At 46.9% G+C, this 14,313-nt stretch overlaps 3 protein-coding genes across 4 annotated transcripts; 2 read left to right on the top strand and 1 right to left on the bottom strand.

Annotated features, from left to right (window-relative positions):
• Positions 1-28: 28 nt before the first annotated feature.
• Positions 29-3,299, bottom strand: LOC129591729 (developmentally-regulated GTP-binding protein 1). The gene is made up of 8 exons (XM_055487506.1): positions 3,068-3,299; positions 2,766-2,910; positions 2,224-2,244; positions 2,006-2,104; positions 1,779-1,880; positions 1,384-1,553; positions 881-1,139; positions 29-562 (listed from the first exon to the last, which is right to left on the bottom strand). The coding sequence occupies exons 1-8, from the start codon at positions 3,104-3,106 to the stop codon at positions 297-299; spliced, it is 1,101 nt and encodes a 366-aa protein (XP_055343481.1). The 5' UTR covers positions 3,107-3,299; the 3' UTR covers positions 29-296.
• A 222-nt stretch (positions 3,300-3,521) lies between these two features.
• LOC129591728 (YLP motif-containing protein 1-like) lies at positions 3,522-9,677 on the top strand. 2 transcript variants are annotated; one of them, XM_055487505.1, is made up of 9 exons: positions 3,522-4,141; positions 5,377-5,818; positions 6,027-6,259; positions 6,316-6,584; positions 6,638-6,827; positions 7,087-7,701; positions 7,962-8,272; positions 8,388-8,797; positions 9,200-9,677. In XM_055487505.1, the coding sequence occupies exons 1-9, from the start codon at positions 4,123-4,125 to the stop codon at positions 9,207-9,209; spliced, it is 2,499 nt and encodes an 832-aa protein (XP_055343480.1). In that variant the 5' UTR covers positions 3,522-4,122; the 3' UTR covers positions 9,210-9,677. The 2 variants fall into 2 exon arrangements, with proteins under 2 accessions (XP_055343480.1, XP_055343479.1); XM_055487504.1 differs by lacking the exon at positions 3,522-4,141 and adding an exon at positions 4,941-5,320.
• A 580-nt stretch (positions 9,678-10,257) lies between these two features.
• LOC129591785 (eukaryotic translation initiation factor 4H-like) lies at positions 10,258-13,458 on the top strand. The gene is given in 8 exon segments (XM_055487594.1): positions 10,258-10,508; positions 10,758-10,893; positions 11,260-11,308; positions 11,379-11,443; positions 11,521-11,629; positions 11,949-12,254; positions 12,257-12,394; positions 12,909-13,458. Coding segments are annotated over 8 exon segments (1,077 nt in total). The 5' UTR covers positions 10,258-10,461; the 3' UTR covers positions 13,136-13,458.
• Positions 13,459-14,313: the final 855 nt, after the last annotated feature.

The raw sequence follows: 14,313 nt of genomic DNA, 5'->3' as shown, positions 1-14,313 counted from the left end.
TAAGAGTTTTTAATTCATTCTGAATCTAATAAATTAATCAGAAAGATCTCGCTATCCGATCGTACGATAACTTCAGCAAAACGTAAGATCTCATTGTTTTCCGGGTTCAATGAGTGGAAACGTCGCCACTTTCCACAAGTTGATATCAAGCAAGAAAACGCCGAGTAAAAAACTTTCAGGACAGTTCAACAACGCGTGCAAAATACGTCTGAAACTGAATGCTATCATCACATGGCCCAGCGGCAGATCCGCGGCGCTGCCGTCACAGCGCAACGAGTTACGGTAGTGGATGTCGTCTACACCCTCTTGATGATCTGCACCACGTCCTCGTCGTTGAGCTGGTGGTCCTTGCCGACGCGCTGCGGCTGGTGCTTGACGGAGGAGCCCCAGACCAGGGCGATCTTGAAGTCCTTGATCAGCGTCTTGTGGATCTTCATGCAGAAGTCCTCCACGGCGCAGCGCTCCTGCGTCAGGATCACCGGTGAGTCGTAGTCCGGCAGTTGGCCGCGCGGCTTCGTGTAGATGCGCACCAGCTTCAAATACTCCCACAGCTTCTCCAGTACTGCCAACAATTATTAATCACTCTTATTTAACTGTCGACAATTGTCAATTACTACAACCACGCGGTCATAGTTAATTTTTACAATTATAAAAAATATTAACCACTCTTATTTAACTGGCAGCAATTTATTGCGAATCCTGATTTCATTTTTGAATTATGAAAAATTATTACTCACTCTTTTTTAATTGACAACCTTTATTGGTAAACCAGTATCAATTCTTATTAATTTTCTGAATTAGAAAAAAATTTAATTACTGTACTCGCGGGACAGTACTGGGATTTAATTCGTCTAATAATGAAAAAAAAACTAACACTTACGGTCGTCAAAGTTCCACTTGTGGTGGGCGGAGATGGGGACGCAGTGCGGGATCTTGTAGATGATGTCGAGCTCCTCGATGGAGATCTGGTCGATCTTGTTGAGGATGTAGATGCAGGGCATGTAGATGCGGTTGCCCTCGATGACGTCGATGAGGTCCTCGGCGCTGGCGTCGTAGCGCAGCGTCACGTCGGCGTTGTGGATCTTGTACTCGGCCAGGATGGCCCGCACCGTCTCCAGGTCCAGCTCGCTCTGCGCCACCTGCAATTAGAACGCTGCATCATCCGCTGCAACCGCACGCCCCGCACAAATAAATTCAGAAAACAATCCTGCGACATTATGATATAATAAACAGGAATGAATACCACTGAACCGACGAAGGAATAATAAACAAATAAATTTCTCAAATAATAAAAACGGTAACCGGGAAGAAATACGAGCACAAAAAAATTCGCTGCAAAAACTGGCGGTCATTTTCATCAGTTATTATCAGAGTGAAACATACTAGCACGTTGAGGTTGACGCCGCCTTTATCTTTTTTCCGGAAGCCAATGTTGGGCGGCGTCTTATTGAGGCGGATACCGAAGCCTTCCAGTTCGTATTCGAGGAGATTTTTATGCTGCAGGGGCTTGAGGACGTCCAGGACGATGAAGATCAGGCTGCACGTCCGTGCAACTACACGACAAACGACAAAAGTAGCGCTTTAACGAAGGCCGGTACGTACAGTAGTTGGCTTTTCGCAGCCCAATACTTCATTAGTTTATCAATTTTTCATTATCCCAACATGCTAAATAATTACCAGAACCAGTACGATTTTATCACTAATAAAAATGGGTATACTTTTATTTATTTTGCTACATTGAAAAATAATGTGATTAATTGTGTTATTGTGTATTTTACCGGCAATCACTTGTCGGCCACGGCCCTTTCCGTCCTTGGCCCCCTCGATGATGCCGGGCAAGTCCAGCAGCTGGATTTTGGCGCCCTTGTACTTGATGACGCCTGCCGAGAAGAAGCCGAATCAATGCTTAATTTATTCTAATAAATAATTTTAAATTAATTCTAATTGAAGAGAATTATGCTCTTTTTTGTCTGATTAATTAGGCAGGGACCGCAAGATCACATACCGGGCACGGTGGTGAGCGTGGTGAACTCGTAGGCGGCCACCTCGGAGTAGACGCCGGCCAGGTTGGTCAGGAGGGTCGACTTGCCGACGGAGGGGAAGCCTGCACACACGACACGGTTACGACTGCGCTAATGCTGTTGCGGGCGTTAACGGCCACTGACTACGAGGACCAAGTGGGCCAGCTACGCGGCGCCGGCTCCCCCATGATCCCTTCCATACCGACAAATCCAATACGCGCGTCTGCAAACAAAGCATCCTACTCAATTCCATCTCACACAATTAAACCGACGAAATTATTCACAAATTACCAAAAAACTCCAATTCGTATTCAACAACTAAACTAACAAAAATACCCCAAATTAACGAAGAAATTGTAGTTTGTTTAAAAAAAATTAAACCAGCAAATTTACTCCAAACTAGGGTAGTGAAAAAATCCCAGTTTGTAGGTATCTAAACATTTACATACCAACAAAAATTATAAAATTATTTAAAACCAGTAAAAAAATTTCAATCAATTTTCGCTTTCACCTTCATATGAGCAAATAAACCGACAAGGCTGCTAAAAAATACATAAACAAAAAACTACTGCTCCGATGCGTATTAACGTATCGATTCGTGTATCAGAAAATTAAACCAGCAAAAATACAAATTATTAAAAACATTTTCAATTTGTTATTTGTATCCGTTTATCGTCGTTCGCAGCCGAACACGGGCGCTGTCCGCTCGCTTCCCTGCGGACGCTAACCGCCCCCTTCACTCACCTCCGGTCTTGGCCACGTCGAAGCCCTCCCCGGCTACCCCGCCGCCGCCCTTGGGCGTGATGAGTTCGCGGCGCAGCTTGGCCAGGCGGGCCTTCAGCAGACCCAAGTGGTAGCTCGTCGCCTTGTTCTTCTGCGTCCGATTCATCTGTGCCAACACACGCACACTGCATTGCGCTGATCAATCGATAATCACGATTCTTCTGCAGAATTCTAACACGCGATATTCTTCACCTCCCCAACGACGCTGGATGCTTCCAGAGTTCGCAGCGCGTCCTGGAAGACTCACCATTACGCATACGTACCTCGGCCTCGATTTCGGCGATCTTCTGCAGTACGCTCATTTTTGCTGGTTTCTCTGGTGCTTCTTTTCCTCCTCAAATAAAGTTCCTCGAACCAGAGGAAGCGTACAGGCCAAAAACAACTGAGATACACAATGGGGCAGATCCAGAAATTTTTAAATCAAAATTATTCAAAAAACTCAAAAAAGTAAGAAACAAATTAATTTTAACAGCGGAATTGGACGACGTGAGTCGTATGTAAGTGCACTAACGTACAATTTGGCGGTAGACTACAGGGAAACGAGGAGGACCGGTTTTCCAGTACACCCATTCACCACTTGTATCAAATTACTTTGCTGACGTCAGCATGAACCAGTTTATGCAAGCCAGCTGGCTGCTGTTCATTGCAGTGTGTTTGCGTACAAACACACCGTACACATTCCTGTATCGCCGCATGCGCCGCGTTTTCACGCAGGAACTCGCAGAGAAAATCGTAGGAAAAACAACTGTCAGACCAGAATAAATTTCCCTATTTTTCAAATAACCTACCTTCGGAATGATGTGATTGAGTTCGTTGAGTTTTCCATTTTCCCCCCTTGTTTTTCGGTTGCTGGTTAAGGTGGATTCGGCAGTGCAGCGTTGACTCTGTGTACATATGATTCTCCTTGAGTGTTCGACGCTGGCAATGTGATTCTGTAGTCTCAGTGCAGTGCAGAGTGTAGACTGTGTAGTTAGTAATAGTTTTCCCAGAATCCTCGCTCCTTCCCCATTTTCGCGTTTGTGCTCGTCTTTCTTCCGTCAGACATCAGGTTGAATATGTTCATAGGTTGAGTTTTTACTATAACTTCGTCATACTCCCCTCTGTAACAGTGGTGTGGATCGCTTGATCGCAGTTTGCAGTGTCGAACAGCGTTGGCTGCTGTCTCTGATCCGTATCTGCCAAAAAGTCGTCTTTCACAGAATAGAGAATTTACTGGGTAGTCCCCGTCTATTTCGTCAAATAGGATTGTACAGATCATCCTCACGGTGCTGGGCGTTGATTGATTCGCTGGGTTCCCTCGTCAAGGCGTCCTTGAGCCATGCAGGAAATGGAACACGGTAAGACCGTAAGACTAATCACTAATGACTAACCTCGCTGAAGTCGTAGTCAAGTGGCTGCACTGTCTGTATGGGGAGATGTCGTTTCTTGGGATTATATCATTATACTGATACATACATAGTTCCCGATAGATTACAGAATGAAGATGGGTAATTTTAATTATTATTAACAGATTAACTTGTTAATTTTAATTAAAATTATTATGAATTGTTAATTAGTAATTCCATACAAGTGCAGTAAATATGCTTGATTTCTTAGCATTTTTTTTAAATCTTAGGCCTTGTCCCGAATTCAAAGCGAATCTCGCTTTGGTACGGTTGCTCAACCGCACGAGGTGGCTGTACGCAGTAGCCACGCCTACAGATACGGTACGCGAAGCCACCTCGCGAGGTGGAGTTGCTGTATCGCAACGAGATTCGCTTCGAATTCGGGACGAGGCCTTAGTGTTTTACATGAATTGTGTGATCAGAAGCTCGTATTAAACCGATTATTCGTATGTAAGTACCGTACTTGCTTGTTTCAGACGGTAAAAAAGTGACCGTGAAGATGATAAATGAGTAACATTGCAATGATTTGATAATTATTGTGATTTGTGATCATGATAACAAATAATTTATCACTTGATTGAACTTGCTATTGAGCCACGCTTTGAAGACGAAGTCGTAGTAATTTTTAAATAATAATTAAATCGTAAGTTACGCCTGTTACGGTAAGTATGTAATAAATGCCAATAAAATACTTACTCGTTAAATACTCGTGCCATACGTACTATTACAGTACTTACCTGATTAACTGTACGAGTAATGAGCATTCTGTAGAAAAAGTTTCTCCATTATCTGCGTTCATACTATTTATCATTATTGATCAGTGAAGTACAGTACTGTCTGTACATGTATGTACAACGTATTTACTGGTACTATGCCAATTTTCTGCAAATCACTTTGTTTTACCGCTTTTACGGTACGTAATTGTTCGCCATCTATATGATACTGGTCGCATTCCGTATCCAGTGTATGGGAAACTCACGCGACCGGAAGTAGCCTGGCTTGTTGCCATGCGTATAATCCTTCTGGTTTTGTAGTGTTCGCGCACTGAGTAGTATTTGATCGGAATGCTGCCTGTAATTATTTTTAATTGTTGTTATACATCCGTAAATTCCCGTCACGATCGCCTGATCGGTACGTAATACTCCCATCTTATATCCAAGCATTGATTCTGATTCCCACTTGTGTAGGTGAGAAGAAACCATCGGCGGACACTCTGCGCCGCAACTACTCCGTGGACCAGCTGATGCTCCTCTCCAAATCGCCCCTATCCCGTCGCTGTCCCTCGGCGCTGTCCCTGGAAGGCGCCAAGGCCAACTCCAACCCATGGCTCTTCAAGCTGGTGGCCTCGGCGCAGCCGCCCCCCGCCGCCGCCCCCTCCAGCCTCAACGGTGAGCCGCCGGCCCCCGTCGCCAACAACGGGGCGCCGGAGGGCCGCGGGAGCTACCTCCGCCAGGACTCCAACATCTCCGACTCGGGCATCTCCCTGGCGCCGCAGCGGCGCAGCTTCACCACGGGCTGCCAGCCGGCGGCCTCCGCCGCGTCGCCGCAGAAGATCCTCATCCGCAATCAGGCCGGCGCCTTCGTCACCAAGGAGGTGCCGGCCCGTGAGCGGGATTTCCGCGAGAACGAGTGCGTAGATTCTGACAAATTTTGTAATTTAACAGATTTTTTTAAAAAAAACTTTCTTACATGCTTTAAAACGTTTTGAAAAATCCCTTCAGTTTAACAGCTTTTTCACCATTTTTTTAAAATTGTTCATATTTTTAATAGCTTTTTAAAACACTTTTACATGTTTGAAATGGCGCATGTGTTAATCGTATTTTTTGCGCTTTTACAGACGCGATCGTGACAATTATCCGTCGCGCAATAATTACAATTCCCGGGATTATCCCAACAACCGCGGCGGGACGTCATCGGCGAGTCAGCGCTACGGCTTCCACAACGACCGCTTCAACCGCGACCGCAACAATCAGGACCGCGGGGATTTCCGCCGACCGGACCGTTTTGACCGCGACCACCGGGACAATACGCGGGATAACCGGGAGAATTTTGACAGAGGGCGTCCATCCAGTAAGACTGCGCTTTCATTGAACTAAACAGCCGAAACCGTAGCCTTTTTCTTGCAGATCACGGCGATAAGCAAGAAGAGTCGCCGTACTATCTCGAGCACTCGGATGAAGACGAACCGGCGTGGATGGAGGACGGGCCGAGCAGTCGGCACGATATTATGGAGCTGAAGGGCTTTGATGATGATTTGCGCGGGACCGACGACGCTAAAGACGAGGAGACGCACAAGGAGGCTCCGGAGAAGACGACCTCCGTGGAGAACGTCGTTAAAAAGCCCGCGCCGCCGGAAACGAAGGCCGTCAAAGCGGAGTCGCCGCCTGTCATCGAGGTCAGTCGTTTTTCAGTGATATCCTTGGTTGTGTCTAAATCTTGATATTGCAGGATCGGAATGCCAATGCCGCGGGCGGGAGCCGTTTCAGCGCGTTGTTCTCCGGCTTGGACGTGTCTTCGGAGCGTTCACAGGCGGAAGCGTCGGCGCCGGGATACTCGCCGCAACAGGAGGCCGTCTTCGGGATGGATCCGCAGGAGGCCGGGCGGAATTTACTACAGATGCTCCAGCGTAAAGCGCAAGGTTGGAATATAATCAGTTGAATTTTTTGTTAAAGTAATTAGTGATCGTATGTGAATTTTTCTAATTAATAAGCACTAAATTTTGAATATTTACCATTGAATACCATTTTGTTTATTTTAAACGAAATTAATATTAAGCGGATTAAATTCAGTTGGTAATTTATTTGTTGCGATGTTATTTTGAAATGTCTTTGTTATTCCTCCCATTTATGTCTTGTATGAATATTTCATTCTAACCGAATTTGTTTCTTTTGTTGTAGTGGTGCCAGTCGCCAGCGCCGTCAGCCAGCCGAAATTCAAAACGATGGAGGACATTGAGCGCGAACACCAGCTGGCGCAGCAGCAGCAACACCAACAGCAGCTGCAGTCCGCCGCGCCCCCGCCGCCCCTCACCCAGTCGCGCTTCATGCCGCCCCCCGCCCAGCAGCCTCTCCACGCCCCCTTCACCGCGGTGTCCCCGCCCAGCCAGCCGCCGCAGCCCAGTCCGCCGCTGCCGCCGGACCTGGCCATCCCCGACGATCCCAGTCTGCACAAGCTGCTCAACTTCTCGGTGCAGGAACTGACGCACATGCGCGACAGCGGCCACTTCGACCACGGCATCTTGCTCATGCTCATCCAGATGAAGCAGCGCAAGGACTCGCTGATGAAGGCGCTGGAGATCAAGCCGGGCGGTGGGGCCCCGCCGCCGGGGATGACCGCGGCGGGAGGACCCTTCCCGGCGCCCTTCCAGACGGCGCCGCCGCCGGCCGTGATGCACCGCTCTTTCTCGCCCTTTGGCAACTCCATGCCGCCGGGAGCCGGACCGGCGCAGTACGCGCCCACCGTCCCGCCGCCGATGAGTCCCATGCACCGGTTTGCTCATCGGATTGCGTTCGGTAAGGCCGCAAACAACACAACTGAAATTCACAAATTATTGAATTTCATTTTTCATTTTTCCAACGGAAATGCTCTTTTATTATTTCCAAAACAAAACAGTTATGAATGAGCCTTCTTATGAATAAGATATTAAGGAAAATTTATTGAAAATTTAAAAAATCGGAAAGAAAACGTATTTAAAATTTAAAAATGTATGAATATTTTTCATGATTGTTTTTGAAAATTTGTGGCGGTTTTGATGAAGTGTTTATCATGACAGGTGGACCCGTGCGCGTCGGCCCCGGGAACCAGATGGCGGCGGCGCACGGCGTGGCGCCGGCGCACTTCCCTCCTAACCTGATCTCACACCACCCCCATCCCAGCTTCCCGCACAGCCAGCCCTTCCCCATGCCGCCGCCCCAGGAGATGCTGCTCTGGCAGCAGCAGCAGCAACAACAGCAGCAGCGCAACGCCGCCCACTCCCGCCAGTTGGCCGAGCGCCAGGAATGGATGCGCCAGATGCAGCTGCAACAGCAGCAGCAGCAGCTACAACAACAGCAGCAGTACAGCCACAGCCGCATGCACAATCAGGTAAAAAATTGAATTAAATCTTTAGTCATTTTTATTCTTAATTGGATATTTGGTATTTATTAAATTTATTCTGTTTTAATATTTTATTGACGAATTATTATTGCTTGGGGTTTAGATGAGCATTCCTGGGCCGGCGGTGGGCGGCGTGGTGCGGCCGTCGTCGAGCGGGAACCCGTTGCTGCCGACGGCGGTGATGCGGAAGACGCTGCAGCGCAGCGACACCAGCGGCTCCCTGCCGGGCAGCAGCTCCTCCACGTCGTCGACGCCGGCGCCGGCCGGGGCGGGCGGCCTGCTGGAGGGCGTCATGGGCATGGAGCGGGAGGCGGAGGGCTTCCTGCAGCTCTACCACCACCAACAGCAGCAGCAACAGCAGCTGCCGCCGCCGCGCACCATGGACGAGGAGCACCAGCGCTATCTCATGCTGCAACAGCAGCAGCAGCAACTGCGCCAGGGCCACAACGTCCTCCCGCCTTCCTTGCTCAACTTCCAGCGCTTGAACGCCGCTCATCCGTCCTACGCTGACGAGTATGCTGTTCTTATTTATTCGTATTTCATTTCTATTTATTCTGCCTTATTTATCAGTAAAAAATTTTCTTGATTATTTAGATACAACGTTATTAATTTTCTTCTACAGCCCGTCTTATTCGGGTTGCGGAACAGAATTAATCAATTAATCGTATTGGTTTTTGTTTATTTTTTCTTGTTTTTATCTCTGATTTTCTTTAATCCTTATTTAGTTTATCTTTGAGTAGTAAATAAAATGATAAAAAAATAGAATAAGTAAGCAGTGAATATTATAAATGAATAATGAATCTCAGTAATAAATAAATTTAAGAGTGAGGATGAACAAATTTTGATTTTCAAGAAGAAAAAATTAAAGGAAATTTTAAAAAAATTCTAATAATGCGAGACGTGCTTGTTTTGCAGTGGCTCCTAGTCAATGTCGGTGAAACGATGATTCTTGCCGGTTAATGAGAAAGAAAATCCTATTTACCGCGGCATCTTGGCGACGAGTAGCCGGTTCGGACGGCTGGACGGTTGTCGTTTCTTGTGTTGAATAATCCAGCTAATTACGTTTTGATTAATTCTCAGAGTGTATCGCTGTATTTTTCTTGGCTTGTGTTGCTTTTTACAAACTAATTGCACCGGATCCGGCGCGGGTGGCGGTGGTCGGCCAATTCCTAACCTGTTATGCTCTGTTACAGTTTTTGTTTTTCTTTCTCTGACCGGAAATCGCTGATTGCACGCAGTTACGGGAAGATGTGTTGGTTTTGTCTGATTTTGTGAGAGAGCGGTTGGCTTACATTTCTTTATAACCGGCACTAATTGGGTTGATCACACGTGTTTCGTTGGATGTTATGTCCTTGGTCCGCAAATGGCTCAAAATTAAAGAGACACTAAGCAATCTTGGCAATTTAAATTAAATATGATTTAACCGGTTTTTCAATATTTCTCTGAATTTTCTGTTGCAGTTTGGAAAATAATTTTTGAAAATTCCGGTAATTATTATATGACATGTTAGCATTAAAAAAATAAAAAAATAGGCAAATTATAAAATTACCAGAACGATGTACGAGTAAATAACGGAGGAACAAAACAAATAAAATTAGCTAAATTAATTAAATGAAGCGGGAGGATTAAAATAAATACAAATAAAGTCAAAGGAACAACATAAAACCAGCCAAATTAAATAAAATTAAATAAGCAATATACATAAGAGTAAATAAATGGCATGCTCACAATAATTAAAAAGTCATACGCATTGCGCAGTAGTCTAATTTTTAATTTACTTTAGTAAATGCATTTTTTCGGGTTTTGAAGCGACAAACGCAGCGCGGCACGTGTGTCTGAAGGCGTACGCTGCGCTGACGTGCGTAGCATCGTACGCATCCCAGCGTACCGTTTGCCCGTGCACGGTGCAGCGACGTACGTAGTGCGTACGGTACGGCCAGGCACTGGCAGAGATTTCCAAATGCAGACTGCAGAGGCCGATTGCATGCAAAAAAAGTGATAAATTTTATTCGAAATCGCGGTCCTCTTCGGCCAAATTCTCCCCTTTCCAGGGCAACCAAGCCGTCGCGCATTCCTCGTGCAGCCAGCTAAATTTTCCCGTGTGTCTCGGTGTTGTATTGGAAGGGAAAGGGAGACGGCGCATTGTTGAATCAGCCTGAGTTATTGGATCATCTGCCATGGCGTATGCGGGTAGCCAGCGAGCCGAGTACGGACGCCAGTACAGGTGGGTTCCCGGCGGTCGTCTGCCGAGGGGGCGCCGTTGCGGCCGCTCTGTATTACGGGCCAGCATGCCTGCTGTCCGGTCTGCTTCGGCATTGGCAAAGCAGGGGGCGCAGCGCCCGGGAGCCGTTTGCTCGACGGGTTCTGCTGGGCTGGGTGCTGGCGACGAGCGAAGCGAGCGTGTTGCAGTTGCAGCTGGGTGATCGTGGTGCGTTTGCGCGGGTAGTTGAACTGACGGTGTGTGTGGTTGCAGCAGCGGCAGCGGACGGGGCTCGGCGGAGAGCGGCTCGTCGCGGATCCCCGTGGAGCCGCCGTGGAATGCCTTCGTGGGCAATCTGCCCACCAATCTCATCCAGAGCGACATTGAGCAGATCTTCAGCCGCAACAAGGTGAGCCGTTATTTTTAATTCCCTGGTAATCTGATTGCATTCTTTTCGTTATTAGGATTATTGAAATATGTGATACATTATTACTATTATTTTCTGGTATGGATTTGCAGTTTGAAAAATGGTTATAATCAATTTTTCGATTTTACTGCGATTTTTAGTTGAAGTTTCATCACCAGTTATTTTTTACCATTTTATTACTGAGGAATATTTCCTGAATATAATTATTGTTATTATTTTTGATAGTTATTTTGCCCTTAAAAAATCATCATAATTTGTTTCTGTGATTTTGCTGTTTTAATCGTAGGCTTATTTAATGTTAGGATTATTTGGTGAGTTATTTCGAAGTGATAAAAATGGTTATTGCAGGTGAAATCGGTACGGATGCTGCGTGATAAAGAGACGGACGAGTTCAGAGGTGAGTACATATTTTCTACTGTCGCGTTCCCGCGTGAGAATACGGTTGCAATGTGTTGTCGCTCCGTTAGGCACGGCCTTCGTGGAGTTCTACGACAAGGAATCCCTCCTGGACGCGCTGAGCCTCAACAACGCGGTAAGTATGCAGCCACGGAAGGGGGCTCCGTCAGCTGTCGCGTTACAGGGGAAGTGAGCCTTTGCGCCTGCTTGCAGGTGCTGGAGAGCCGCAACATCCGCGTCGACGTGGCCGACCAGAGCCGCAACCGCCGCAGCGGCGGTGAGCGCGGCGGCGACCGGGGGGCGCCCCGAGGGGGCCGCGGAGGTCAGTGGAGGCGTAAATAGAAAATCGTACAGAAAAACAAAAAAATAAATCGTGAAAAAATATAAAATGAGTTAGAAAAACGGTTTTAAATCAGAGAAAAATGGTTTATAATTGCATAAACGGAATTCGATCGGTTGTTTCGCAACAGGCACGCGGCCAGTTGAGGCGTAAATAAATTTCGAACAGAAAAATAAAAAAATAAATCGTGAAAAAATATAAAGAAAAACAGTAATAAAAAAAGACAGTAAAAAACAGTAATAAATCGAAGAATAATAATTATAATTGAATCAAGAGAATTTGATCGGTTGTTTCTTGACAGGCACCCGCGGGGGGTACGCGCGCACCGACTCCAACTACAGCGACTACGACTCCCGCGGCGGGAATGACCGCGACCGCGGGTACTCCTCCGGAGGGCGCGGCGGCCGCGGCGGGGGTTACTACGGCGGCGAGCGGGACCGCGGGGGCTACGGCGGGGGCAGCCACTACGAGGGGGGCGACCGGGGGTACGGGGGCGGCGGCGGCGGGGGATACAACCAGACGGATAACTACCGCGGCAGTGGCGGCGGTTACCAGTACCGCGGCAGCGGGGGTGGTGGATACAATGACCGCCGCGGCAGCGGCGGGGATACGGCAACCGGGGCGGGCGGCAGGGCGACTACCAGGGCGGACGCGGCGGCTCGTACGGGCACGAGCGAGGCGGACGCTACGGCGACCGCGAGAGGAACAACTCCGACTCCTATGCGGACTTCAAGGCGCCGGATCCCGGTAAATATCGAGAAACATATTCGTTAAAAATACGATGGATTAGTTTAATAACCTGCTAAAATAGAAAATAAGCTAATAAAAAAATAAAAACAAGATTAAATGATACTAAATAAGTACTAGTGAATAACAAATGTATTATAAATTTATAACAGTAATAAACCTAAAAAGGGATGGTATAAAAAATATCATTAAGATCCGAATAAACAAAGGAAAAAATGTGAAATGAATTATTGAATGTGAAATGAGTGAAATAATGAGTAGCAATGAAATCATATCGAGGAAAAATCATATAAAACGGTAAGAATTAATTGTAGAAATTATAAGATAAACGCAAGTTACCGTAACGAATGCAGAATAGATAAATAAAGAAAAACCTAAGACAATAATAATAAAAACACCGTGTCAGGTAATGGAAAAATGGTAAAAAATACAGAATAAAAAAGCCGCGATAAATTACAGTAAATAATTCTGAGGAAGAAATGTGAATAAATATAACGGTGTGATTTGTGTACAGCGGACGCCGCTGACCGGCCCCGGCTCAAGCTGCAGCCGCGCAGTGTGGACGCGCCGCTGAACCAGCTGGCGGAGACGTCGGAGCGGACGCGCCAGATCTTCGGCGGCGGGAAGCCGCGCGAGGCCAAGCCCGAGGAGGAGGCGGCCGCCGCTGCCGCCGCGGGGGCGGGGCCCGGGGCGGGCGTCGAGCGGCAGGTGTCCAAGGGCAGCGAGCAGGATTCCGTTTGAAGAAAGCCGGAAGCGCGCCCGACCCAGCCACATCCAAAGACTGACAACCCTTCATCGTTATCCGCCGACTAGCACGGACTCCTTCATTTACATTATCTATCTATCCCAGCATGCTTGACGTAGAGTAGTGGCTAGTAATTCGTTTGTTTAACCCTTTTTTTCTGTTTCGGATTTCTTGACGCGTTTCGCTGTTGCGTTGTGTGTGGCGACTGCACGCTTGTTCCTTACGGTCAACCCGACAAAATGATGCCGACGCAGTCAGATGAACAAATTAGACAGTGTTATTTTCAACTATGTAAGTACAATAAAATCTTGCGCTTGGACTGATTCACATTTTACCGGATGTAAATTACAAAATAAATTGAAATTGTTGGGAAAATTATCAATTCACAAAAATGAGATTTGCTAATTTTACGTTTAATCGTTTCCGATTTTCTGGTGTAAAAACAATGAAATGGAAAAACAGAAAGCCGTAAATAATCAAGAAGAAAATAACAAGTACATATGCAAGTAAAAAATTAATGCACAAATTTAAATTCATTCATAAATCAATCTACATAAAATATTCAATGAGGATATTAAATTAAAACTTGTAATTTATAATTGCATGACTTCATACATCCACGGTAGGTCAACAGCATTACTGTAATATCAGATCATTATTAGCAATAATTAGTAAAAAATTATAGACAAATTAAATCATGATAAATCCATTTTAAAGAGAAATAAATGATTGATTTATAGTTAAAATGTTTCTTACTCTGAAGATAAAATTTAATGAGGAGTGTCTATCCTAATCGACAAGATTAGGAATTGACAGTGAGGAAGGAGGATGTTGCGGATCCCATGGTGTCCTGCCCGGTGAGGCGCTGCAGTTCCGCGGAGGACCGCTGCCCGGGTACAGCGGATCGATCCCGTGCAACGGTGCCCCGTTAAACTGCCGAACCCGGCTTCAGCTGGTGGCGACGGCCAGCGCGTCCTTCTCCCCGTCCACCCGGCTCCCACGGAACGCCCGCTGCCCACCAACGGGTTATCGGCGCCGACCGCAGCCGGTGCGCTGAGAACCGGCTGGCGGGAAACTGACGGACGGCGGCCTCCGTGGGCATGCCCCTTCCCGGGATAAGGCCGCGGCGGCGTTTAGATACAGTTCGTATCTGATTGGCGGTGATGCGGCGCTT

The sequence above is a fragment of the Paramacrobiotus metropolitanus genome, unplaced genomic scaffold (genome assembly GCF_019649055.1).
Source record: "Paramacrobiotus metropolitanus isolate TYO unplaced genomic scaffold, Prichtersi_v1.0 Parri_scaffold0000048, whole genome shotgun sequence".
Classification (NCBI taxonomy): Eukaryota; Metazoa; Tardigrada; class Eutardigrada; order Parachela; family Macrobiotidae; genus Paramacrobiotus; species Paramacrobiotus metropolitanus.
This window is presented reverse-complemented; position numbering and strand designations above follow the sequence as displayed.